The following is a 25,615-nucleotide window of genomic DNA, read 5'->3' as shown; positions in this document are numbered from 1 at the left end:
TGGTTTTCACTAACTTCATCAGCTCCAACTGAATAGATACCCACACAGGACGTGTTGAAATGGTGGACTGGCTCAGCCTGAATAGTCACCCATGCAGGATGGATTGAAACAGCTGATCAGTTTAGAAAACTCTGTTTAGTGCCCTGACTTTGAACTCTGTAATCTTCTTTAAGTCTTCTAAGTATTTTCCCTCCCTTTGCCATACCTTGTGAGGAAGGGAAGCCTAGGGACTTGCCTGTCATCTGTCTGTTTCAGTGTGAAGCTACTGACTCTGGGTGCTGTTAAAGCAAACTAAATACTGCCTGAGAAGAACTCCATACTTCTATATTTGAGTCCTTGTGGATATAACCTAGCTGTAGAAAACCACATATATGGTGGTCCATTTTCAGGACAAAATACCTTGAGTACACTTGGACCTGTAAGCTATGGAAGAACAGGATACCCTAGGACCCTGCATTAATAGCCACTGCCTGCTTGTTCGGACCCTTTAGTTATCCTCACCCGAACCAGAGGATTTAGCTTAGAATGGAAGTTTACTAGCTTGCAAAAATAGCTCACCTTATCTATTCCTAACAGCTTGCTTAACCCCCTAGGTCATAGGTCAAATACTTGAAGAGTCTCAGAGCTGACTATGATTACAATGCATTAAGGGCTGCAACAAAATACAGTGAGAAGACCCTAAAGAAAATACCTAAAGCCCCAACCCAACAACCAATAAAAACCAAGAAAAGAAACTTAGGTGACCACGTCCAGGAAGATTGTAACCCCACAGTGCTCAGCCTAGAGGAACCAGGGGAAGGACTTGCGCACGAGGGGATAAATTGCTTGCTGTAACTGTACCAGATGTGCCTGCTCAACAGACACCCGATCTTGCAAGACCGACAGCCAAGTCTCACTTTTGCTGTACTTCTGGTCTCTTAGTCCTTTCTTTGGGTTTGGACCAGTAGGTGTGCCTCTTATAATTTGGGGGAGCGCATTTCTGTCAGGCCTCTGAGCCTAAACTAAGCCATTGTCTCCGCTGTGACCTGCATGTATACATCCAGATGGCCTGAAGTAACTGAAGAATCACAAAAGAAGTGAAAATGGCCAGTTCCTGCCTTAACTGATGACATTACTTTATGAAATTCCTTCTGGCTCATCCTGGCTCAAAAGCTCCCCCACTAAGCACCTTGTGACTCCCACCCCCGCCAGCCAGAGAACAACCCCCTTTGACTGTAATTTTCCACTACCTACCCAAATCTTATAAAACGGCCCCACCCCTATCTCCCTTTGCTGACTCTCTTTTCAGACTCAGCCCGCCTGCATCATGGTGATTAAAAAGCTTTATTGCTCACACAAAGCCTGTTTGGTGGTCTCTTCACACAGACGCAGATGAAATTTGGTGCCCTGACTCAGATCGAGGGACCTCCCTTAGGAGATCAATCCCCTGTCCTCCTGCTCCTTCAACATTTATTCTCCAAAGGATATCGGGTATCCCCCTCCAAAGCTCAAATTTCTTCTCCATCCATTACCTACCTCAGCATAATTCTTCATAAAAACACACGTGCTCTCCCTGCCGATCATGTCCGACTGATCTCTCAAACCCCAACACCTTCTACAAAACAACTCCTTTCCTTCCTAGGCATGGTTGGACACTTTTGCTTTTGGATACCTGGTTTTGCCATCCTAACAAAACCATTATATAAACTCACAAAAGGAAATCTAGCTGACCCCATAGATCCTAAATCCTTTCCCCGCTCTTCTTTCCATTCCTTGAAGACAGCTTTAGAGACTGCTCCCACACTAGCTCTCCCTGACTCATCCCAACCATTTCATTACACACAGCTGAAGTGCAGGGCTGTGCAGTCAGAATTCTTACACAAGGACTGGGACCCTGTAGCCTTTTTGTCCAAACAACTTGACCTTACTGTTTTAGTCTGGCCTTCATGTGTCCATGCAGAGGTGGCTGCTGCCCTAATACTTTTAGAGGCCCTCAAAATCACAAACTATGCTCAACTCACTCTCTACAGTTCTCATAACTTCCAAAATCTATTTTATTCCTCACACCTGATGCATATACTTTCTGTTCCCCAGCTCCTTCAGCTATACTCACTCTTTGTTGAGTCTCCCACAATTACCATTGTTCCTGGCCTGGACTTCAATCTGGCCTCCCACATTATTCCAGATACCACACCTGAGCCCCATGACTATCTCTCTGATCCACATGACATTCACTCCATTTCCTCATATTTCCTTCTTTCCTGTTCCTCACCCTGATCACACTTGGTTTATTGATGGCAGTTCCACCAGGCCTAATCACCACTCACCAGCAAAGGCAGGCTATGCTATAGTATCTTTCACATCTGTCATTGAGGCTACCACTCTGCCCCCCTGAACTAGGTTCTCACTCTTCCAAAGTGACTATGCATCAATATTTATACTAACTCTAAATATGCCTTCCATATCCTGCACCACAATGCTGTTATATGGGCAGAAAGAGGTTTCCTCACTACGCAAGGGTCCTCCATCATTAATGACTCTTTAATAAAAACTCTTCTCAAGGCTGCTTTACTTCCAAAGGAAGCTGGAGTCATTCACTACAGGGGCCATCAAAAGGCATCAGATCCCACTGCTCTGGGCAACACTTATGCTGATAAGGTGGCTAAAAAAGCAGCTAGCGTTCCAACTTCTATCCCACACGGCAGTTTTTCTCCTTCTCGTCAGTCACTCCCACCTACTCTCCCACTGAAACTTCCACCTATAAATCTCTTCCCACTGAAGGCAGATTGTTCTTAGACCAAGGAAAATATCTCCTTCCAGCCTCACTGGCCCATTCTATTCTGTCGCCATTTCATAACCTCTTCCATGTAGGTTACAAGCCGCTAGCCTGTCTCTTAGAACATCTCATTCCCTTTCCATCATGGAAATCTATTCTCAAGGAAATCACTTCTCAGTCTTCCATCTGCTATTCTACTACCCTCAGGGATTGTTCAGGCCCCCTCCCTTCCCTACACATCAAGCTCAGAGATTTCTCCCTGCCCATGACTGGCAAATTGACTTTACTCACATGCCCCAAGTCAGGAAACTAAAATACCTCTTGGTCTGGGTAGACACTTTCACTGGATGGGTAGAGGCCTTTCCCACAGGGTCTGAGAAGGCCACCGTGGTCATTTCTTTCCTTCTGTCAGACATAATTCCTCGGTTTGGCCTTCCTACCTCTATACAGTATGATAATGGACCAGCCTTTACTAGTCAAATCACCCAAGCAGTTTCTCAGGCTCTTGGTATTCAGTGCAACCTTCATATCCCTTACCATCCTCAATCTTCAGGAAAGGTAGAACAGACTAATGGTCTTTTAAAAACACACCTCACCAAGTTCAGCCTCCAACTTAAAAAGGACTGGACAGTACTTTTACCTCTTGTCCTTCTCAGAATTAGAGCCTTTCCTTGAGATGCTACAGGGTACAGTCAATTTGAACTTTTATATGGATGCAGTTTCTTGCTTGGCCCCAACCTCGTCCCAGATACCAGTCCTCTAGGTGACTATCTTCCAGTCCTTCAGCAGGCTAGACAGGAAATTCGCCAGGCTGCTAATCTTCTCTTGCCTACTCCAGATCCCCAGCCATATGAAGACACCCAACCGTACAATCAGTTCTTGTTAAAAACCTGACCACTCAAACTCTACAACCTCGATGGACCAGACCCTACTTAGTCATCTATAGTACCCCGACTGCCATCCGCCTGCAGGATCCTCCCCACTGGGTTCACCATTCCAGAATAAAGCTGTGTCCATCGGACAGCCAGCCTAATCCCTCCTCCTCCTCCTGGAAGTCGCAAGTACTCTCCCCTACTTCCCTTAAACTCACTCGCATTTCTGAAGAACAGTAATAACCCTCATGAGCCTAATATGCCTCTTCATTCTATTAGGTCTGTTCATCCTTACCCTACTCTTTGCAACAGGGCTTTATGCAGTCACCCCTACTACTTGGGCTGTGCCCCAAAAACTAGTCATCCCTACTATCTTCTGTCTAGTCATACTCCTATTCACCATTCTCAACTACTCATAAATGCCCTACTCTTGTTTACACTGCTGGTTTACACTGTTTCTCTAAGCTGTCACAGCTGATATCTCCTGGTGCTATCCCCAAACCGCCACTCTTAACTCCCTCTTAGAGTGGATAGATGATCTTTGCTGGCAGGGCACCCTCCAATACTTCCACCCTGATGAAGTTCTATTCTTTACTTTTACACTCACTCTTATTCTCATTCCCATCCTTATGCCACCCTTTACCTCTCCCCAGCTATCTCCACCATACTATCAATCTTACTCTCTCCTAGCCGTTTCTGATCCCTCCTTAGCGAACAATTGCTGGCTTTGCATTTCCCTTTCTTCCTGCACCTACACAGTTGTCCCCACCTTACATACAGACACGTCAACATCTCCTGTCTCCGTACACCTCCGAACGTCCTTTAACAGCACTCACCTTTTCCCTCCTGAAAAATTTCTTTACTTTCTAGACAGGTCCAGCAAGACCTCCCCAGACATTTCACATCAGCAAGCTGCCGCCCTCCTGCACACTTACTTAAAAAACCTTTCTCCTTCTATCAACTCTACTCCCCCCATATTTGGAACCCTCACAACACAAACTACTATTCCCGTGGCCGCTTCTTTATGTATCTCTCGGCGAAGACCCACTGGAATTCCCTTGGGTAACCTTTCACCTTCTCGATGTTCCTTCACTCTTTATCTCCAAAGTCCAACTACACACATCACTGAAACAATTGGAGCCTTCCAGCTCCATATTACAGATAAGCCCTCTATCAATACAGGCAAACTTAAAAACATTAGCAGTAATTCCTGCTTAGGAAGACACTTACCCTGTATTTCACTCCATCCTTGGCTACCTTCCCCTTGCTCATAGGACTCTCCTCCCAGGCCCTCTTCTTGTTTGCTTATACCCAGCCCCAAAAATAACAGTGAAAGGTTGCTCATAGATACTCAATGTTTTCTCATACACCATGAAAATCGAACCTTTCCCTCTATGCAGTTACCCCATCGGTCCCCATTACAACCTCTGACGGCTGCCATGCTAGCTGGATCCCTAGGAGTCCAGGTACAAGACACTCCTTTCAGCTCTCCTCATATTTTTACTTTGCATCTCCAGTTTTGCCTCGCACAAGGTCTCTTCTTCCTCTGTGGATCCTCTACCTACACGTGTCTACCTGCTAATTGGACAGGCACATGCACACTAGTTTTCCTTACTCCCAAAATTCAGTTTGCAAATGGGACCAAAGAGCTCCCTGTTCCCCTCATGACACCAATACAACAAAAAAGGGTTATTCCACTAATTCCCTTGCTTGTTGGTTTAGGACCTTCTACTTCCACTATTGCTCTAGGTACTGGAATAGCAGGCATTTCAACCTCTGTCACGACCTTCTGTAGCCTCTCTAATGACTTCTCTGCTAGCATCACAGACATATCACAAACTTTATCAGTCCTCCAGGCCCAAGTTGACTCTGTAGCTGCAGCTGTCCTCCAAAACTGCCGAGGCCTTGACTTACACACTGCTGAAAAAGGAGGACTGTATATATATATACATACATACGGAGTCTCGCTCTGTTGCCCAGGCTGGAGTGCAGTGGCTGGATCTCGGCTCACTGCAAGCTCTGCCTCCTGGGTTCACACCGTTCTCCTGCCTCAGCCTCCCGAGTAGCTGGGACTACAGGCGCCCACCACCTTGCCCGGCTAGTTTTTTGTATTTTTTAGTAGAGATGGGGTTTCACCAGGTTAGCCAGGATGGTCTCGATCTCCTGACCTCGTGATCCACCCGTCTCGGCCTCCTAAAGTGCTGGGATTACAGGCTTGAGCCACCGCACCTGGCCGATTCTGTATATTTTTAAATCAAGAGTGTTGTTTTTACCTAAATCAATCTGGCCTGGTGTATAACAACATAAAAAAACTCAAGGATAGAGCCCAAAAACTCGCCAACCAAGCAAGTAATTATGCTGAACCCCCTTGGGCACTCTCTAATTGGATGTCCTGGGTCCTCCCAATTCTTAACCCTTTAATATCTATTTTTCTCTTTCTTTTATTCGGACCTTATTTCTTCCGTTTAGTTTCTTAATTCATCCAAAACCATATCCAGGCCATCACCAATCATTCTATACGACAAATGCTCCTTCTGACAACCCCACAATATCACCCCTCACCCAAAATCCTCCTTCAACTTGACCTTTCCCACCCCAGGTTCCCACGCTGCCCCTAATCCCACTTGAAGAAGCCCTGAGAAACATTGCCCATTATCTCTCCAGGCCACCCCACAAAAAATTTTCGCTGCCCCAACACTTCAACACTATTTTATGTTATTTTTCTAATTAATATAAGAAGACAGGAATGTCAGGCCTCTGAGCCCAAGCTAAGCCATTGTATCCCCTGTGAACTGCACAGATACATCCAGATGGCCCGAAGCAAGTGAAGAATCACAAAAGAAGTGAAAATGGTCAGTTCCTGCCTTAACTGATGACATTACCTTGTGAAATTCCTTCTCCTGGCTCATCCTGGCTCAAAAGCTCCCCACTGAGCACCTTGTGACCCCCACCCCTGCCAGCCAGAGAACAACCCCCTTTGACTGTAATTTTCCACTCCCTACTCAAATTCTATAAAACAGCCTCACCCCTATCTCCCTTTACTGACTCTCTTTTCAGCCTCAGCCTGCCTGTACCCAGGTGATTAAAAAGCTTTATTGCTCACACAAAGCCTGTTTGGTGATCTCTTCACATGGACATGCACGAAAATTTCCTACACTAGGTTAGTAGTCAGACAAAATTAAAAACCTAACTTAGTAGTATGTGTCTGTAACAATAACTGAGTCTTGGCCAATCCCAGCAGCCATACCTGAACCACTCATATAGACCGCTAAGTGTTCAAACTGTGTTCAAATAAGGCAAGTGCCAACCTGTACCCAACACAGCTGTTTCTGTACCTCACTCCCGATTTCTGTAGGTCACTTCCCTGTTTTTGTTTATAAATCTTTATACTCCAGCACAGCACACGTAGCTGTGCTATAGTCTCTGTGAATCCGCTGTGATTCTGGGGGCTGCCTGATTCGCAAATTGTTCATTGCTCAATTAAACTCTTTTAAATTTAATTCAGCTGAAGTTTTTCTTTTATCAGTGCTGTCTTTGAGAAGAGAGAAGTGGCAGCACATGGGTCCAGAGTTTGTATCACTCACATCCTGATCCATTTTTCCTTTTTATGTGTTTAATTTGACATCTTATTCCCCCATGCAGCCCACTGGGTGGCATCTTGCAAAAATGAGAGGCTTCTGTCTATGGTGCCATGAAACAGAAAAGGAAGATTTTCTTTTATAACACAGCTTGGCCTCCACAGTTATGGCCCAGCGAACAGGGTCATCAAAAGCTGCTCTGCTCTTATAGAAGCTGCAGAGAGAGGGAAACCAAAACCCTGGCATGCAGGCAAAACGGTAAGGATTTCTTACAGCCAGGGTCCCAGCCTCTTGCTCTCTGTGCAAACCAGTTAAGTAAATGATAAAAAAAAAAAAAAAAAAATCCCCGTTCCTCTCCTCTGCAAGGTTTTGATTAATGAGAAAAAAGATGTGTGAGACTAGTCTTAGGTTGTAGTGAATCTGCTGTACTTTGTGGTATGAATTTGTCATTCTGCGTTGTTCTGTCACAGAAGAGTTGCCACAGAATAGAATGTGGGCATAGGACCCCTACAAGTCTGCCATTTGAGCCAGCCCAGCAGACTAGTCAGTTACAAACTTTGCTATGGGTCCCTGAAACAAAAATCAAATGAGGTTTCCCTCTTGTCTTGTTTTATGTCCTTGAGAGCTTGACTTTTTGACCATGTGGGTGTATTCTCTCTCAGTCTCTGCCATCCAGAGGGTGGAAATTTTCAAGTTCACGTAAGGCAGCCAGTCTGAAAGGACACATGATAACGTCATGGCTAGCCTTAAGGATTCTCTTAAGCAGTTAAAATCCTTTGCAAACTTTAAACTGTCTGCTCTAGATTACTTCTGGGAAGAACAATAGCAACTGCACCATACCGTAGCTCTGTGGCTAAGGCTTTGCCCTTTCATGACTAGTGGCACGGGTTCAATTCCCAGCTTAGGGAATGAGTCCTTTCTGGTTTGATATTTATGTGACCTTTGCCATTTATTTATTCTTTTTCCCTCCATTGTCTTTGTGACCATATGGGGGTACTCTCTCTCCATCTCTGCCATTCAGAGGGTGGAAATTTTCAGGGTCATGTCAGGCAGCTTGTGATTTTCTGTCTTGAATTTTCCTTTCTCTGAGCTATCTTGGAGGTGATTCTACATCTTGTAAAAACTGCTCGTAATCTCTTTGTAGACACTTTGTGCAGCCATGGTTAAATCATAACCTTAATTAAGGCTTACTGGATTTGTTAGGGAAGCAGAAACCTAGGAGAGCCAGAGTAACCCCATTTTAAGTTCAGCTCCATCTTCAGATTAACTGGGCATATTCCTTGCTGGTCACTACCCACAGTCATAAGATATTGACAGTTGAGGAAACAGCCTAAGATACCAGCAAAGACACACTCCCACAATAGCAGAAAGTCCAGATTCCCAATACCCATAACAAAATATGCCTTCAAGATTGTTATAGTTATGGTTTGATGTATTCACACACTAAAACGTCAAGGATAGTTTTCTTTAAATCAACAGAATATAAATTTTGTCATGCTCTCTGCTCACCCTTACATAGACATGGCTTAGCTTAGCTTTTTATATACAGATGACCCCTATACGAAAAACTTAAGGATGCCCTTCTCTGTAGCGGAGTAGCTTTCAATAAACTCTCTCTTTTCACTGCACTCTGCCATTTGCCTTGAATTCCTTCCTGTGCGAGATCCAAGAACCCTCTCTTGGGGTCTGGATCAAGAGCCCTTTTTCTAGTAACAGTCGCACTTGGGAAAATCCCTTTCAGAGAATAAAAGGCTTAAATGCCAGAGGTGCTGGCTATTTGTCCCTAACAGCCAGACAATGGTCTGGCAATTAAAAATTTAAAAGGGTTTTTTTTTTAACAAGCTCTATGGTAAACAAGATTAATTAAAAGGGGATATCCAAGCTATATATACATTTAGAAGGCCATTACGCTTTTTTCTCTTCTTGGATCTTGTTTTTTTCAAAAAAGGGTTTTTGGGTTTTTTTTTTTTTTTCTCAGTTGATTGAATTGTTTCTCCATTTACTCTGTCCTCTGGCACACATGCCCTCACTGCCCTGCATGAGAGGACTTAAGGTAATTTCTGACAGCCTGGAACTCCTTGAGAGAAACAGAAGAGGCACCACAAACTGCTGTTTTGGGAGAAACCTCTGTTTTCCAAGTAGAACCCAAAGAATTATAAGCAGACAGATACTTCTCAAAATCTGAGAAAAAAATCTTCTGTTTTAGTTACCTGATCTTTTTGACTTTTGGGGGCATCAGAAATTATTTTGCATTATTCAGAAAAGTTGAATCTTAATGTGCAATAGCTAAATAAGAGGCATATATTTTTTTAAATGTCCAATGGCAGTTGCTTACAGTGAGTGGCTATTACTACAGGGTGATACTCCTTTCTTTGTGTGTTTACCTAAAAAGCCATGCTCTTGGGCACCTAGAAGGTATGAAATGGAGGATGGGCTGATTACAGAGCAGACTAATTGATGTTGGGTTGTCCAGCAGCCTTGGGGAAATGTCTGTACAATAAAATACGCTGTGAAAGCATTGCACTGTCTTGTCTCATAGCATTTCCCTTTTTGGGGGGACCCAGTATTTGGTGTAAAAATGGGATCCTTGATTTTGGGAGATCTGTTCTGCCTTCCAGCTGTGCCCAACTACTAGGCCGTAAAAACTGCATGCTTTCCTGGCCTTGTTCTTTAAAAGGCTCTACTCTGAACCCGATTTAAAACCTTACATCTTTAAAGAAATCTCTACATGTAATGGTATCTGTTTTTCCTGTCCGTCTCACCTAAACTTTTACTCACACCATTTCTCTCTTGGTTTAAGTAAAATATAAATTACCTATCTTATTTCACCTAAGAATTGTCCCTTTTAAAACACAAATTTAGAGTTACCTCACTGATAATTATTTAGGGCAGAGAACAGATAATCAAAAGATTGATGGTCTATCTAAAATAAAATAAGAAAGAAATCTTGGCCAGGTGTGGTGGCTCACACCTGTAATCCCAGCACTTCGGGGGCCTGAGGCAGGTAGATCACTTTAAGCCAGGAATTTGAGACCAGTCTGGCCAACATGGTGAAACCCCATTTCTACTAAAAATACAAAAATTAGCCAGGCATAGTGGCATGCACCTGCAGTCCCAGCTACTTGGGAGGCTGAGGCAGGAGAATCGCTTGAACCCAGGAGGCAGAGGTTGCAGTGAGCCAAGATCACACCACTGCACTCCAGCCTGGGCAACAGAGAGAGACTCCATCTCAAAAATTAATTTAAAAAAAAGAAAGAAAATCTTAAAAACTGGCAAATGAAGAATCTTATAACTCTACCAGATCTGCTTCTCTGTGTATTTATACATGTCATGTATGTGATGTCTTACTACCAAAATATGTAAAAGACCTCCAATGAATTGGCTTAAAGAAAAATAAATGCTTAAATAACATATTTTATCAGAAAAACAAACACTTTAATGCCATTTAGTTCACATGGCTTTAGTAATCTTTGGTAAATCAAGACAGTTTTAAAGACTAGAGGTAAAATAAAATTAAAATGTCTTTAAAATTTAGGCATTCGGTCTAAATTAGGCAGGTCAGAAACTGCCCTTGCTAGACGCTTTAAGGTTATAAACTGTTTCTATGACTTTTGATAACTGTTTGACTTGCCTGCTTTGGGGCCATTAGATTCTAGGTAAGCCCTGGAGATATATAGAATTAGCCACACTCCCTAGCTGTGCTGGAAAAGAGTCACATATTACCTGTAGTTCCTGTGGCCCAGGCTCTGTACTTGGTACAGAATTAAAATTGCATACACTAAAAATAAAATTAAGTGTTTTTAATAAAAAGGCATGGGAATGTAGTTTTTAAAAGACAAACTAATTTTGTCTAATTTAGAGGGTTAAAGGATTGTTTGGGGTTAAAATAAAGGTAGAATATAACTGAAAGTTTAATCCAGTTGGAGAAGATTTGAGAAAGATTAATCTTGAAACAGAAATTCTGTGTATGAGCTAGTCGACTAAAATTAAAAAGGTATTATTTAGTTTTTCCATAAATTAAATATTAAAATAAAAGCTCTCTAACACAGGCCCAGAATCTGGGCTAATGTGTCAGAACAATAGGGTTTTCCTGGAGCATTTATCTGCTCTTTAACAAAAAATTATAAAGGGTTATAAAAATCTTACCTTATGGTCAAACTGGTTAAAATTAGATAGATTTGTTTATAAAATGTTATTGAAATTAGCTTTAGTATTAATATACTAATGCAAAGGTAAAATTTGGTTTTCCCTTTTGAGCAAGATTTTCATTCGCCTACAAGGAAAAAGAAAGAGACAGACTTTTTTTTTTTTTTTTTTTTTTTTTGGCAGAGGGGGGACAGAGTCTTGCTCCAGCCAGTCAGCCAGGCTGGAATACAATGGCATGGTCTCAACTCACTGCAACCTCCACCTCCTGAGTTCAAGTGATTCTCCTGCCTCAGCCTCCCAAGTATCTGGGACTGCAGGCATGTGCCACTATACCTAGCTAATTTTTGTATTTTTAGTAGAGATGGGGTTACACTATGTTGGCCAGGCTGGTCTCAAACTCCTGACCTTGTGATCCACCCACCTCGGCCTCCCAAAGTGCTGGGATTACAGGCGTGAGCCACTGTGCCCAGCCATGCTGTCTTTATTGAGTCTGTTTACTTGGAAAGCTGAGTCCTCTCTCTATGAAAGACTAAAGGATTTTTGCTGTTTAGAAATCTTTGAGTTAATCATGTTGGTTAAATAAATAAATTGTGGTCCTATTTTGTAATGTCAGATGTTTTAAATTTTGATATTTGACAAGCTTTCCAAAATCAAATCCTGAATTAAGCCTTTTTTGACCTAATTAACCGTTTTGTATAGTAGGTCCTCTGAAGTCCAAAAGAGACATATGCAGCTTATTTGGTATATTAAAACCATACAGGAAACACTATCACATTTAAAATGGTGTTTAGCATTTTTTAGATTATATTCATATAATTATGTGATTAATATGTATTCCAAAGTTATATAAGATTCCTATGATTCTGATATGCCTAAGTATCTGACATCAATAACAATTAAGATTGTTATGTTAAATTATTATGTGCCACAGAAATGACCAGATTTCCCTGTTGATTGCATCTTTAACTGTGGCTGTCCTAAGACTCTTGTCATCCACAGACAATCATCTTGTTTTGATCTATTCCAAAAGAAGGTTTATAATCAGCTACAGGACTCTCACGGATACTCTTGAATGCAGGTCTCTGACAACTTTGGCGATTGAGTCATTAGAATGGAGGGAAAAACTTGTAAGACCCTCTTGGAGAGCTAATGTGTCCATAAATATCAAGCAGAACAGGAGTTAATTTCATGGACTAAACGAATAGGAGATTGAAATAATCTTTTTATGACCTTTCTTCCTGAAATGCTGCTGACACTTTTTGTTTTGTTTTTCAGAGTCAAGAAAACTTTTTTCCCTTTTAAACTATTTACAACTTTAAACAATTGAATAAACTATAACCTATAAGCAAAATTTTGAGCATGTTTCTTTCTCTCTACCTGATTTCTGCAGAATTTGGAAACTATATGTGAGTATTCTTAACTTATGGCAATATAGTTGTTTGCATACATGCAATAAGAATCTGTTTTCTTTTGTAACAGGACACGACTGGGGAAACTGGTTATTTTATCAAGGCTTTGATGAGAATTACATGCTTTCATACCCCTTTTCTAAAAACTGAGGTATAAAGACAATAAAAGTTCATTGGAAAAATTGTCCTCATATCCTGTCTATGCAGGCCTCGTACAGGGTTCCTGACCTATGGTAAGTAAAGAATCTCACTTTCTAACAGGTCCAGGAGCCCCAAGTTATCTATGGACCTCAAGAGGGTAGGAATTCACCCAATTCATACAAGTGTTTGCAGGCACAGATAAATCCATAGCTAGGCTCATAGCTTTAAAAAGTCTAATCTGAGAATCCTTACGAAACAAAGTTCCAGCAAAGCCAATTAAAAAAAAAAAAAAAAAGCATACACGGCAAATAATTACTCTTGCTGCACTTCATGCAAATAATCAAAACAAGTATAATGAAACTAAAATTTATTTTAGTTTCTAAAATGTATCAGTCCTATCATAATTTGTCTTTGATAAAAATGAGAGACTGGAGAGAAAAAGAATATAATACACCTGTTGTAGGTTCTAGTCTTATCTGTTGTTTTTGAGCTTTTTAATATTATTTTTTGAGCTGCAAGTCTCCAAACCAACATTTTAAAAATTTTCTTCCACTTTTCTGACTTAAACTCAATGAAATTGCTACTACCTTTTCCCTAAGGCTCTGCAAACTAAGGCTTATTCTTTATAATACAAACAAAAAAAAAAAACATGAAAAATTGCCACCACCCTCCTCCTCCGTAACTAAAGATGCTTTGAGCCTAATAACTGGGTAGATTATGCCCACCATTAACAGTTGTTTTTCTTTTGTTTCCATAGAAATGTCTCTTATTAAAAGTATGTTTGCCGTATATTTCAGACACCAGGAGACTCATTCTCTAGCCTATTCACTTAAATTCCAAATAGCATCTGATTTCTTCTCATAAGCATTGTTAAACTGGACTTAGGCAGTTTATTAATTATCACTGGGTGCTATTTGATTTTTAAAATAATTATTTGTTATATTCAACAGGCATACAGATGGTTAAAGTTTATGCCTTCCAGACTTCAACAGTTCTAAGTCGAGTTAATGATGGCCCAAGGATTCCAACCCATACCATGCCAGGAGGATTCTAGTCCCTATAGGTCTCTAGAATAGTCAGTGAGAGATTTCTATGTTCTTCTGAGGTTAGACAGGGACAACAACCCTGTTCAGCATAGCTGTTCAGTATAGCTTCACAAGATGAGATCTTCAGTCCTTTTTCCTTAAGAATAACGAGAGTTAAATCTCTCAGAGGGGAATGACACAGTAAGGAAGGGGCTTGGCTTCAGCTCACACCCACTACAGAGTTCTTTCATGCATTCCCACTTATCTCAAAACCCATACCACTACCTCACCAATGCATATCCATTAATAGTCATACAAAGAAAACAACCATTCTGCATTGTTCTTCTGTGCTCTTATATGTTTAACCATGCCTTCTACTTAAACAATTCCAGACACTGGCCTTGGGAGATCCAAAATTAAACTAAGGTTGCTGAGTCTCCCACCTCAGGAAGGAATGCTGAACAACTGATTTACAGTCTTGCTGCCACTGGCCAGACCAGCAGGTGACCCATAACTCAAGACAACCATCACAATCAGCTTTGCTGACCGGCATACCCTACCCCTAACATGCATTGCCCAACCCAACCTCTATACTCTACCGCTGATGTCAATTCCCGTGTTTTGCCTTAAAAAAATAAATCCTACCAGCTTTTTTGGGGGAACCAGCTGGAGGATTTTTGTGCCTCCACTGTCTCCCTTGCACTTGAGAACAAATCCTGAAAATAAAGCCTTATCTAGGAAGTCCTCTTGGCGCCATATTAATTTCCCTTACATGGAGAGCCAAGGAGCCTGTGGTCTGTAACTTATGTATATACATTACGTGTATGTGGTATCTTCTTACTTCCAGAGAATATTGCCAAATTACTTTATAAAATTCCTTAAGAGACCTCTATTCTAAATGGGTTTTGTAAAATAAGTAACTCAAAATCGAAGCTGTTGGAACTTTAAAATATTTAAGGGAATGTGATTATGGGACCTGAGTCACGTAAACAGACAGCTGCAACCTAGGCAACTGTAACCTTGTTTCTCTGATTACAGATTAGCCTTTTTTCTTACTTACATTATTTTGTAAAATGTAGTAAATGACTAAATTGAGCCAGGGAAGACTCCTTCCTTTTGTGTGTGTGTGTGTGTGTGTGTGTGTGTGTGTGTGTGTGTGAGTGAGAGAGAGAGAGAGAGAGAGACGGAGTCTTGCTCTGTCTCCCAGGCCGGAGTGCAGAGCCGCAATCTTGGCTCACTGCAACCTCCGCCTCCCGAGTTCATGCAATTCTCCTGCCTCAGCCTCCCGAGTAGCTGAGAATGCAGGCACATGCCACCATGCCCAGCTAATTCTTGTATTTTCTGTAGAGACAAGGTTTCATCGTGTTGACCAGGCTGGAACTTCCTCTTTCCTCTCTCACAGAGCCTTCATGACTATCATATTGTCTAGGATGAAATGTTAAATACACTTTTTTAAATTGGAAAGGCAATGAAAACTAGCTGTATGGAAATGAAAACAAACTGTAACTAGCTAAATTGTTGCAATTTATAAACCACCCTTGTGCAGAAAATGTTATAATCCTGCTAAATTTCTTTGTTTTCTGCCTGTATAAGCAAGGCCTTAACTTTTAACTGCAGAGCACTGACCCCATTTCTCTGAAGTCTAGGTTTGTTGAATGGCCATTCCCAGCTTTTTGCTTAAATACATGCTTTAAAACGGGTTTCTGATCCTTTTGATTAATTCAGATTGACAGTTGCAAAACATATACACTTACATGTTAAATTAAGTCTAACCTAGCACTGTCTTCTTACATATTCTAAGTTTGGCCCAGTGGTTTCTATTCATACATAGTGAACTGCAACCTAACTGTATGTATAAACAGATCGTAACCTACTCTTGTGCCAATCACTGACTTTTGGCCAATCAAAGGCAGCCAACTGTTAATAAGGCAAACACCAGGATGTAACCAATCTGGCGGTTTCTGTACCTCATTTCCATTTTCTGTACATTGCTTTTCTTTTCCTGTCTTTTTTTTCCACCACATGGCTATGCTGGAGCCTTTCTGAATCTATTCTGGTTCAGAGACTGCCTGATTTATGAGCTGTTCTTTGCTCAATTAATCTCTTGCAGTGAGCTGAGATCTGGCCACTGCACCCCAGCCTGGGCGACAGAGCGAGACTCCGTCTCAAAAAAAAAAAAAAAAATTAATCTCTGTTAAATATAATTTGTCTAAGGTTTTTATTTTAACATATACAAATAAAATATTCCTAAAACTCTCAGAAATACAGGAACTAACCCAAATGATTTCAAGTGTATGTGATTTCAGTAAATCTGTAAATGACACAAGTATAATACTGTCGTTTTAATAAAAACATCTGTGTTTTCAGAATTATCAGCATTGAGTACCATGCTGAGCACATGTTTTGCTCTTACCTGGGCTTACTACTCAAATAAACTAATATATTTACCGATGTTTAAGACTTTAGAATTTACAGATTTGACTTTAATTAAATAGAATCATTATTCTGACATAGTTTATATCAACAGTAATTGTGTTTTATAATGTTTCTGCTTAGATGTAGTTTTCAAAATCTTTTTGGTAACTTGAAACCTTAACGGTATACTAAGTTAAATTAAATGGCAGATATTCATTGAAAATCTAGATCACTTCTAAGTAGGATAAAATATTAACACATTATTTGCTGATCATAAGTTTAACTGCTTTTAGCTTCTTATTTTTTACAGATACTAAAGACATTTGGGTTTGTTAAAAAGGATGTTCTTTTTGCCACATTGGGGAATCATACTAAGAAGAAGAATATGCCTCTAGAAATTGTGAGATGGTATATTCACAAACTTTGCTGAAATGCCAAAAAATACTGATATACAACCGGCAATTCACAGTTGTCTACTTAATAGTTTTCTCTAGAAAATAAAGGATAATAAGGGTTGAAAATTATAATCAATCATATGTAAATTGAACTACTAGATATAATCAGGATGAAGGAAAAACCTCTGTATGCAAAGTATTCAAGTAACGTAGAATGTGGTTTTGTTATGGGGAAAAGAGCAATTCTTTCCTAAAGGAGTTGTTTATTCATCATTCCTGAATGAGGAAGAGGAAAGGATCAAAACCTGAAAGGGAAGTGCAGGGAAGACAGAGAAAGAAAATTTTATCTTGTGTGGTCATGTAGGCTAAGATTGAATAGATTTATGTAAGGTTTTTAAATGAGCTTTAATATTAACAGTATACTGATGCAAAACTAGAGTTTCGTTTTCTCTCTCTTAAAAAAACAATATTTTTTAGATTATCTTATTACTGTTCTTAATAAGAGGTTGTAAAAGGTTTCTCTTTACCTTTTGAAAAACCTGCCTAGGAAACTACCAGTCTGAATATTTGTGTCCCCGCAAAGTTCTTATGGTGAAACCTAATCACCAATGTGATGGTGTTAGGAGGTGGGGCCTACTGGGAGGTGACTAGATCGTGAGGACAAAGCCCTTGTGAATGAATGCCCTTGTAAAAGGGACCCCAGAGAGCTTGCCCCTTCCACCACATAAGGACACTGCCAGAAAGCACTATCTATGAATCAGAACGTAGACCCTCACCAGACACTAAATCTGCCTTGATCTGGGACTTTCCAGCCTCCACAACTGTGAGAAATTTGTTGTTTATAAGCTACCCAGTCTATGGTATTTTGCTATTGCAGCCCAAACAAACTGAAGAAACTAAGACAGAAACAAAGACTCTGTGTCATATCAGAATAATTTCCTGTGATTTTTTTTTTTTTTTTTTTTTTTTTTTTGAGATAGGGTCTCACTCTGTCACCCAGGCTGGAGTGCAAGTACATGATCATAGCTCACTGCAGCCTCAACCTCCCGGTGATCCTCTCACCTCAGCCTCCCAAGTAAGTATCTGGGACTACAAGTGTGAGCCAACATACCAGGCTAACTTTTTAAAAATTTTTTGTAGAGATAAGGTCTTCCTAGGTTGCCCAGGCTGATCTCAAACTCTTGGGCTCAAGTGATCCTCCAACCTCGGTCTCCCAAAGTGCTGGGATTACAGACATGAGCCACTACTCCTGGCCTTCCTGTGCTTTTTGTCTTTATCATGTCCTAGATTATTTAAGAGAACCAAGTTTTCTAAATGTTAAAAGAGCTAAGTTTTGTTTCTCTTTTTGTTTCTTACAATTGTGTTACTCCCCGTATTTACTTTTGAAATCTCTTGGTATCATATACGTTAAATAAATAGCTAAGAATTATTTCACAGTGACCTGTAATGTTGGTTAATCAAGTATTCAAATCTTTTGACATTTCTGATAACTTTTGGTATTTTGCCTTTCCAAAGCCAAATCCTAAATAAAATCCTAGTCTTGAACTGACTGAAGTTTCCCAGAGAGACCCTTGAAAATCTCAAAGGATTTGTTCTTGCCTATAAAAAGATATGCTAAACTAATTAGGTTTATTTGATATGTTGAATTCTATGGAAAGCATTGCCAAATAAAAAGAGATGTTTAACTGTCCTTAGGTTACATTTGTATAGGTAAATGTTATGAATATAAATATTTCGTGAATTATATAAAGTTCCTAGAAATTTGTCAATGCCCTTGTTGGCATGATACATCTTTATGCTTCTTTGTCTGATGGTAGACAACAATGAAAAAAATTATCAGTTATCATTTTGTTATTATTTTAATGTTTCATGCTACAGAAACAACAAAACTGCCTTGTCAACTGTGTCACAGTGAACTTTCAGCCCATCTTTAACTATGACTATTTTCAGATAGTAATTGTTATCTGATGTTTTCCTGAAAACTCTTGCAATCAGCTACTAGCAAGAATGCTTATTTTCAACATAAACAGATTGTCTCTGAGATCCGTGGAAAGGACTACGACAGATACTCTGGAGTACAGGCTTCTGGTGACGTTGCTTAAATAACTGGGATCATACCATCGGACTGAGTAAGGATTGCCAGAACTCTAGTGGAGCAGCTAATGGTTTCATTAACTGCTAACTCAATCAAGCAGAACAAGACTGAATTACATAGGACCGAATGATAAATGATTATAATTTGTATCATTTTTTTGTTTAGAACATTGCTAGTTTTTCAATCAATGTTCTGTTTTTCAGATACAAGGAACCCCTTTCTCTTTTCTCCTAAGCTATCTATTACTCACAACAATTTGGTAGATTTATACCTTTGTAAACAAAAATGGAATATATCCTTTTCCTCTCTAGTTGATTCCTCCAGAATTCAGAAGCTCTTATTGAATATTCTTATTTTCATAGCATTATAGCTATTTGCATAAGTTGAATAAGAATCTGTTCTGCTTTTAACAGGACATAATTGGGAAACTTGGTTATGAAACCGCCTTTGCAAAAATGATAACAGTGAGAAAATAATGACAGTGGAGGAGATCAGATCTAGCCAACCTCCCTCTTGCCTTTAGCATTTAAGCTGCCAAGTTAGCTTTGGGAGACATTTAGCTTATAGTTTAAATGACAGTAGCCCTTCCCCAAAATTCAAATGCCTTTCTAAAGAGACCACAAGGCTAGGAGGAGGAAAAGGAGCCTGAATTCTGCTAAGGCATAGACATAAATGGTTGCCAGCTGTTATTCCAGAGGTCACAATTTATGCTGCTTCTCCAGTTATTCCTGCAGATAACATCACTATGGTAGAACCTAAGATTAGCCTTTTGAGATAGCTTTTCATGTTTTTTGCGTGTCTGACACCCATGGCTCCACCTGGAGCTGCCAGCCCCTCCTGTGTCCCCACCCATAATCAACTCAGCATAAGAGGACAGCTTCAACTCCCTATGATTTCATCTCCAACCCAACCATCAGCAGCAGCTAGCACCCACTGCCTAGCCACCCCGACTCCTTCCTGCAAATTGGCTTTGAAAAACCCCTAACCTACAAGCCTTTGATGAGACTGATTTGAGCAATAACTCAGTCTCTTGTGTGGCACGGCCAGCCTCATGTCAATTAAACGCTTTCTTTACTCAATTCCGTGAATTGATGTTGTTTGTGCAGCAGGCAGGAAGAACCCATCAGGCAGTTACAGTTATATTACCAAGCCTTTGCAGAATGTCATATTTGTGAATTGTGTGGAACCTGATATGACTAAACAGTTTTAAGGAACTAAGATTGACTTTATGGAGCCAGTGTTTTCAAAGCCCTCTTGGAAAAACTCATCCGATAACTGCATTACAAAATTCTCAGCCTTACGGGTGAGTAAAAAGGTCACTTCCTAGGAAACTTAGAATATTTGGGAGACCTCAAGGAGAAAGGAATTCACCCAAATCTATAAGTATTGCAGATGAAATCTGATGACAAGTTCTTGGCTTGACTTCTAGCATCAAGAAACCTTTAAAATTCCAATCTGAGATTCCTTATAAGAGTTCCAGCAACGCAAACTTTAAAAAGCCCTAAGTGGTCAATTACCATTCTTGCCATGCTTGTGCAAATGATCAGAGCAAATTAAATGAGACTAATTTTGTAATCAAAAGTAGTCTTACTTTGATTATCTTTGGTCAAAATGCAGGTGATTGTAGAGAGAAATTTTATGTTTTGATGAAAAACTATAACCCCCCCTTATGAGTGATCAGATTCTAGTCCTGTTCATGGCCTTTGAGATATTTTTCACCTCTTGGTAAACTAGATCCTTTTGTCTTGCCCATTTGGCCAGTAATTAACACAACTTTTCTCCTACCCACCTGACATGGCATCACTGAGAACTAAACCCTAACTTCCTAGATCATTATTAAGACTCTGGGTTATCTTCTTACAAAGCCCTAAAAGCTGAAGAGGGACAATATGATATAAAAATCAAAGGACTTATTGCTACAACAGTTTGGTCCACTCTGGAAGTTCACCAAACACTCATCTCCTTCTCTGCTGTGCTCTGGAAAATTACCGTAACTGTGACATTGATGTTCTCACTCTACCATCTAAACAGGCTTCAAGACCAACATCTGGACATCTTCTCAACTGCCTGCCCTCCATACTCAAAACCTAGATTGATAATGTATCCCAACCATTAATCTGTGCTTTTCTGGTTCCTCGTTCTATGCTCTTGTTCCCCTCTGCAGATCTCTTACCTCACAATTTCTAACCCAAATCTTCCCTCTATAGCAATCAACCTAGCTTCTTTCATGTATGTTGAAACTTCAAGGGAAGTTTCAGATGAGGGAAATGTTATCCACTGAAACCCTAGAGTTGGTATAAAGATTATTTTAAAGTGAAAACATTTAAACTAAAGAAGATGCAAAAAGAAATCTTATCTGAACTTCCATTATGTGATTCAAGCAGAGTCTCCAGAGAATACCTTTCTGTCATCCCCCTCCAAAGGAGTTTCCTATGAATTCAGCTGCTGTGGAGATAGCCCAGTTCTTGCCCAGCTCCCATGGCATTAGAAAACCCAATGGAACCTTCCATACCTTCTCACTGAAGCCCTTAAGTAAACCTTTTGTTAAGTTTGATATAAATCTTGTATCTCTGGCTAATCAGGAAGTAATTTATCACTGAGATCTCCCACATGTACTCATAAATAAACTTTGTCTTCTCTCCAGTTAAACTATTATCAGTTCATTTGCAGGCCCCAAAACATCGCACCTAAGTTGGAATAAGAAAAGTTTTTCTCCCAACATAATCATTTCTTCTCATTTTCCAGAAGCATGTCACATCAATCCTTCACTATTCTAAGAGACATAATAACAGAAAACATATCAACACAGGCAAAGAATGTCAGTAAATGGGAAATTTCCATTAGGCAAAAATTCAATTTTCTAAGTGAGTCAGTAGGTGGCACCAAAGAAGAAAGAAGTACATCTCCATAAATGCACAGATCACTCTGAGTCCTAAAAATCCAATAAAAGTTACCCCTATAGATGGTCTGTGCTCTGTTTTATCCTTAAATGTCCTACTTTAGCACAGGTTTCTACTGAAGACTGCCTCAAGATCTCTTTGAAAGGAAATAAAAAATCATAAATGAAAATAAAACTTTGAAAATACTTGGAAAAAACTTTCACGTATTACTGCCAAAACCTGATTCTGGACATCCACCTTTCTGGGTTAGACGCAAATTATATCATATTCAAAAAATATGGGTTGCTCACAGCGGCTCATGCCTGTATAATCCCAGCACTTTGGGAGGCTGAGGCAGAAGGATCGCTGGAGGCCAAGAGTCTGAGACCAACCTGAGCAACATAGAGAGACCCCCATTTCTACCAAAAAATTTTTTTAATTAGATGGATGTAGTGATACATGTCTATAGTCTCTGAGGTGAGAGGATCTCTTGAGCCCAGGAGTTCAAGGCTGCAGTGAGTATGACTATGCCACTGCAGTCCAGCCTGGGTGACAAAGTGAGACCCTGTCTCAAAAAAAAGAAAAGGAAAAAAGAAACATGGGATCTTCTCAGATGTGATCCACTGAGGCAGAAGCAAGAGGATCAGCATAGAGAAATCTGTTCTTAAGCGAGAGGAATAGGTGCATTTGTCTCACCCTGAACCTTTTTGGCGTTTCAAATGGCAGGGCAGGGACTTCTATCATTCATCTGTAGATACACACATTATTAAAAAAAGAAAAAAAGACGTTTTCCCTAGTTGAATGGTAATCTTTCCCAAGATTCTAAGCCAAAAGGGGACTGAGCTCTAGTAACCTCATAGAAAGGTTTTTTTGTTGTTGTTTTCTTAATAAAAATATTTAGCTTCCCAGCTACTCCAGAGACTGAGGCAGGAGGATCACTTGAGCCCGGGAGTTCAAGGCGGCCAGTCTGGGCAACATAGCAAGATCCCACTTCAAAAAAAAAAATCAGCAATGTCGAGAAAGAATAGTCCCTTAAATTCTTAAAGATACCTCACAAATGCATCTTGCCATTCTTCCTCATCCCAAATCAACATCGAAGCAGCACATTGCCCAAGATATAGTTACCAAATTCATTTAGCTATATTAATTAAAATAAGGAGAGATGTTCCTCCTCTGCAGACACTGATAATACCTACATGGCTAAGGCAGCAGCACTTCTCCCCAAGTCCTCCTCTCTAACAAGGTGTGAGCTGTAGGCCTCCACTTACCCTGGCAAATTCCATGGGTTTAGGAAGAAGGCACATGACCATGACATCGAAGCGAACATCACATACTGTCTTCAGCCACTTGGTGACAAACTGAGGCTTCAGCTTTTCCACCAGACTTCCCACTTCATCATCCATCATATATGCAGTGGAGTGAAACCACTGAAACACCATGGCCACCAGCCGGGCCAAGCTTTCTGTAGGCGTGTTTTCACTGGGTGTGCAGAGGCTTACCTAGAAGTATGTAGATTAGAATCTTGTTCAGTTTCCATCTGTCTTTACAAAATTATAACAGGTGCATTAAAAGGCAAAAAAATAAAATAAAATAAAAAGATATCCCAGATAATCCGTTTGAAATAGGCAGTTTTAAAAACAGGGATCGCTTATCCAGAAACTGTGTTCCCTCCTACGGGTATAGATGGATTGTAACAACCATTTTCCCTCAAGATTTCACCTTCCAATTAAGCATTTTCTCCTACAAGAAATTCATTATATAATCTGCGCCAGATAAATGCTTCTCAAAAGTTAGGTCAACAAAATATTTCATCCATATCCTCAAGGAAAATAATGTATATACATTTCAGTTCTAAAATGATCATATTTCACTAAGAATTTTGTATTAGTAATAATTCAGATACCTTGGAGTCCCCCAATTCACTATCATAAATAGACTTTTTATTTTTATTTTTATTTTTATTTTGAGACGGAGTCTCGCTGTCACCCAGGCTGGAGTGCAGTGGTGCGATCTTGGCTCACTGCAAGCTCCACCTCCCCGGGTTCACACCATTCTCCTGCCTCAGCCTCCCAAGTAGCTGGGACTACAGGCACCCGCCACCACACCCGGCTAATATTTTCTATTGTTAGTAGAGACGGGGTTTCACTGTGTTAGCCAGGACGGTCTCAATCTCCTGACCTCGTGATCTGCCTGTCTCAGCCTCCCAAAATGCTGGGATTATAGGCGTAAGCCACCACGCCCAGCCCATAAATAGACTTTTTAAAACATCATTCATTCATTTACTATGAACTAATCTTTTATTGAGTACTATGGCAGGGTCCAGGAATAAAATAAATAAATAAAGCATGGTCTTTGCCTTCAAAGAGTTCACAGTAGTAGCTATTGTGTCATTATATAATAACTTCTAGGAAACAAGATATGTGAAATCAGCAATTAAATACCAATTTGGTAAAGACTCTTTCACGGAACAATGTGCAAGCATAATAGAGATACATCACTATGGAGACTGAATTAATATCTCCAACGGGCAAAACAAAAGCCTGCTTCTCTGTAGCATTGGTAAATTCAGCTTGCTTGGGATGTTAGATCTGTATGTTTGATCTCTACTGAATAGATGTTGAAGTTAAATCAGTCAATAGCAATCATATTCCTTGCATTACTTTGGCTATAACTTCTCTGGTGTACACAGACTCACCATAAATATACAAAAAGCTCCACAGAGACTGAAGTTTCAAGAAAAATTTCATGTAGGTGATGGAGTGTGAATTATCTATAAATGTTATTGAATCCAGTACTTGACAATATATACTAGCAACTTTCCTACTTGTACCAGTCTAGATCCTGATACTGTAGGTTTTAACACCTGGCTCTTCATCAAAATCAATGGCCAAGAGCTTCTTAAAAAATTTCCAAGATTCTGGAATGCGATCTGGGCATTGTTAGTTTTTAAAAGCCTTCCTAGGTAAATCTAACATGCAGCTCAGGATTGAGAGCTACTGCCATAGAGAATTCAGTCCCTTTGCTAAGGTTAATTTTTCACTATTTACTCCTTTTAAAAGAACAGGAAAAATTCCTCATCAGTACAATTTTGGAATGAGAAATAAGAAAGTGGAGAATAGTTAACTTATTTTTCTTACTAAGAACCATATTCCGAATTGACTGAGCAGCCTCTGATCATGTTTATCATCGTCCTTGTTATCAAAGTCAGCATTATCCAGGGAATGGTGGGAAGAGGAGAGGCCCAGCTGCCGCCGCCGGTTCAGCTCATATTCTCGCTGCTCAGCATGGAACTCAGCTTCTTTCAACAAGCTGCCAAAGAGAAGTGTGATTTGAAGTTAGACTGTGAAAAAACACATTCTAGATCATGACCATTCAGAGGAAGTACCTCCTGACTACTCAGGCACCCTGGATTGCTCTTCTTTAAATTGAGTACTGTGTCACTGAGTTACTGAGTACTGTGCATCATGAGTTACTCCAGGATGCCTCATTCTATTTTCTTACTATTTTATACTCCATTCCCATTTCAAAGATGAACAAACTGAGGCACAAAGAGACTAGTTCCTCCAATCAATTAGCATCAAGCAGAATTGATTCCATCTGACTTCTGGTTCACCAACCATCCCACTGTAAGTCAATGCTTCCTCTATATCTATCATGAAACTATCCAGACAGCAAATGCATGATACAAGGAAAGATAGAGGAGCTTGTACCCAAATGGAAAAATATTCACCATCTGGTATTCAAAGACACGAAAGTGAAACAGTGAAAATTCTTTTTTCCATTTGCTAAACAAGTACCAATTTTAAAAAAACAACACTTAGTATCGGTAAGTTTTATACATGGTGTTGGCATTGTAAATCCACACACATGCTTTGAAAAGCAACTTGCTAATGTATTAAGAGCCA

General features: G+C 40.1%; 1 protein-coding gene across 13 annotated transcripts in view; it reads right to left on the bottom strand.

Moving 5' to 3' along the window:
* UNC79 (unc-79 homolog, NALCN channel complex subunit) overlaps nt 1-25,615 on the bottom strand; it is a 279,067-nt gene that overhangs the window by 141,991 nt on the left and 111,461 nt on the right. For all 13 annotated transcript variants that reach the window (XM_007987657.3, XM_037984430.2, XM_007987658.3 and 10 more), the window contains 2 exons: nt 24,848-25,019; nt 22,979-23,209 (listed from right to left, as the gene is read on the bottom strand). In XM_007987657.3, the coding sequence (XP_007985848.2) occupies nt 22,979-23,209; nt 24,848-25,019 (403 nt within the window). The remainder of the gene's footprint in view (nt 1-22,978; nt 23,210-24,847; nt 25,020-25,615) is intronic.

The sequence above is a fragment of the Chlorocebus sabaeus genome, chromosome 24 (assembly GCF_047675955.1).
Source record: "Chlorocebus sabaeus isolate Y175 chromosome 24, mChlSab1.0.hap1, whole genome shotgun sequence".
In the NCBI taxonomy this organism is placed as follows: domain Eukaryota; kingdom Metazoa; phylum Chordata; class Mammalia; order Primates; family Cercopithecidae; genus Chlorocebus; species Chlorocebus sabaeus.
This window is presented reverse-complemented; position numbering and strand designations above follow the sequence as displayed.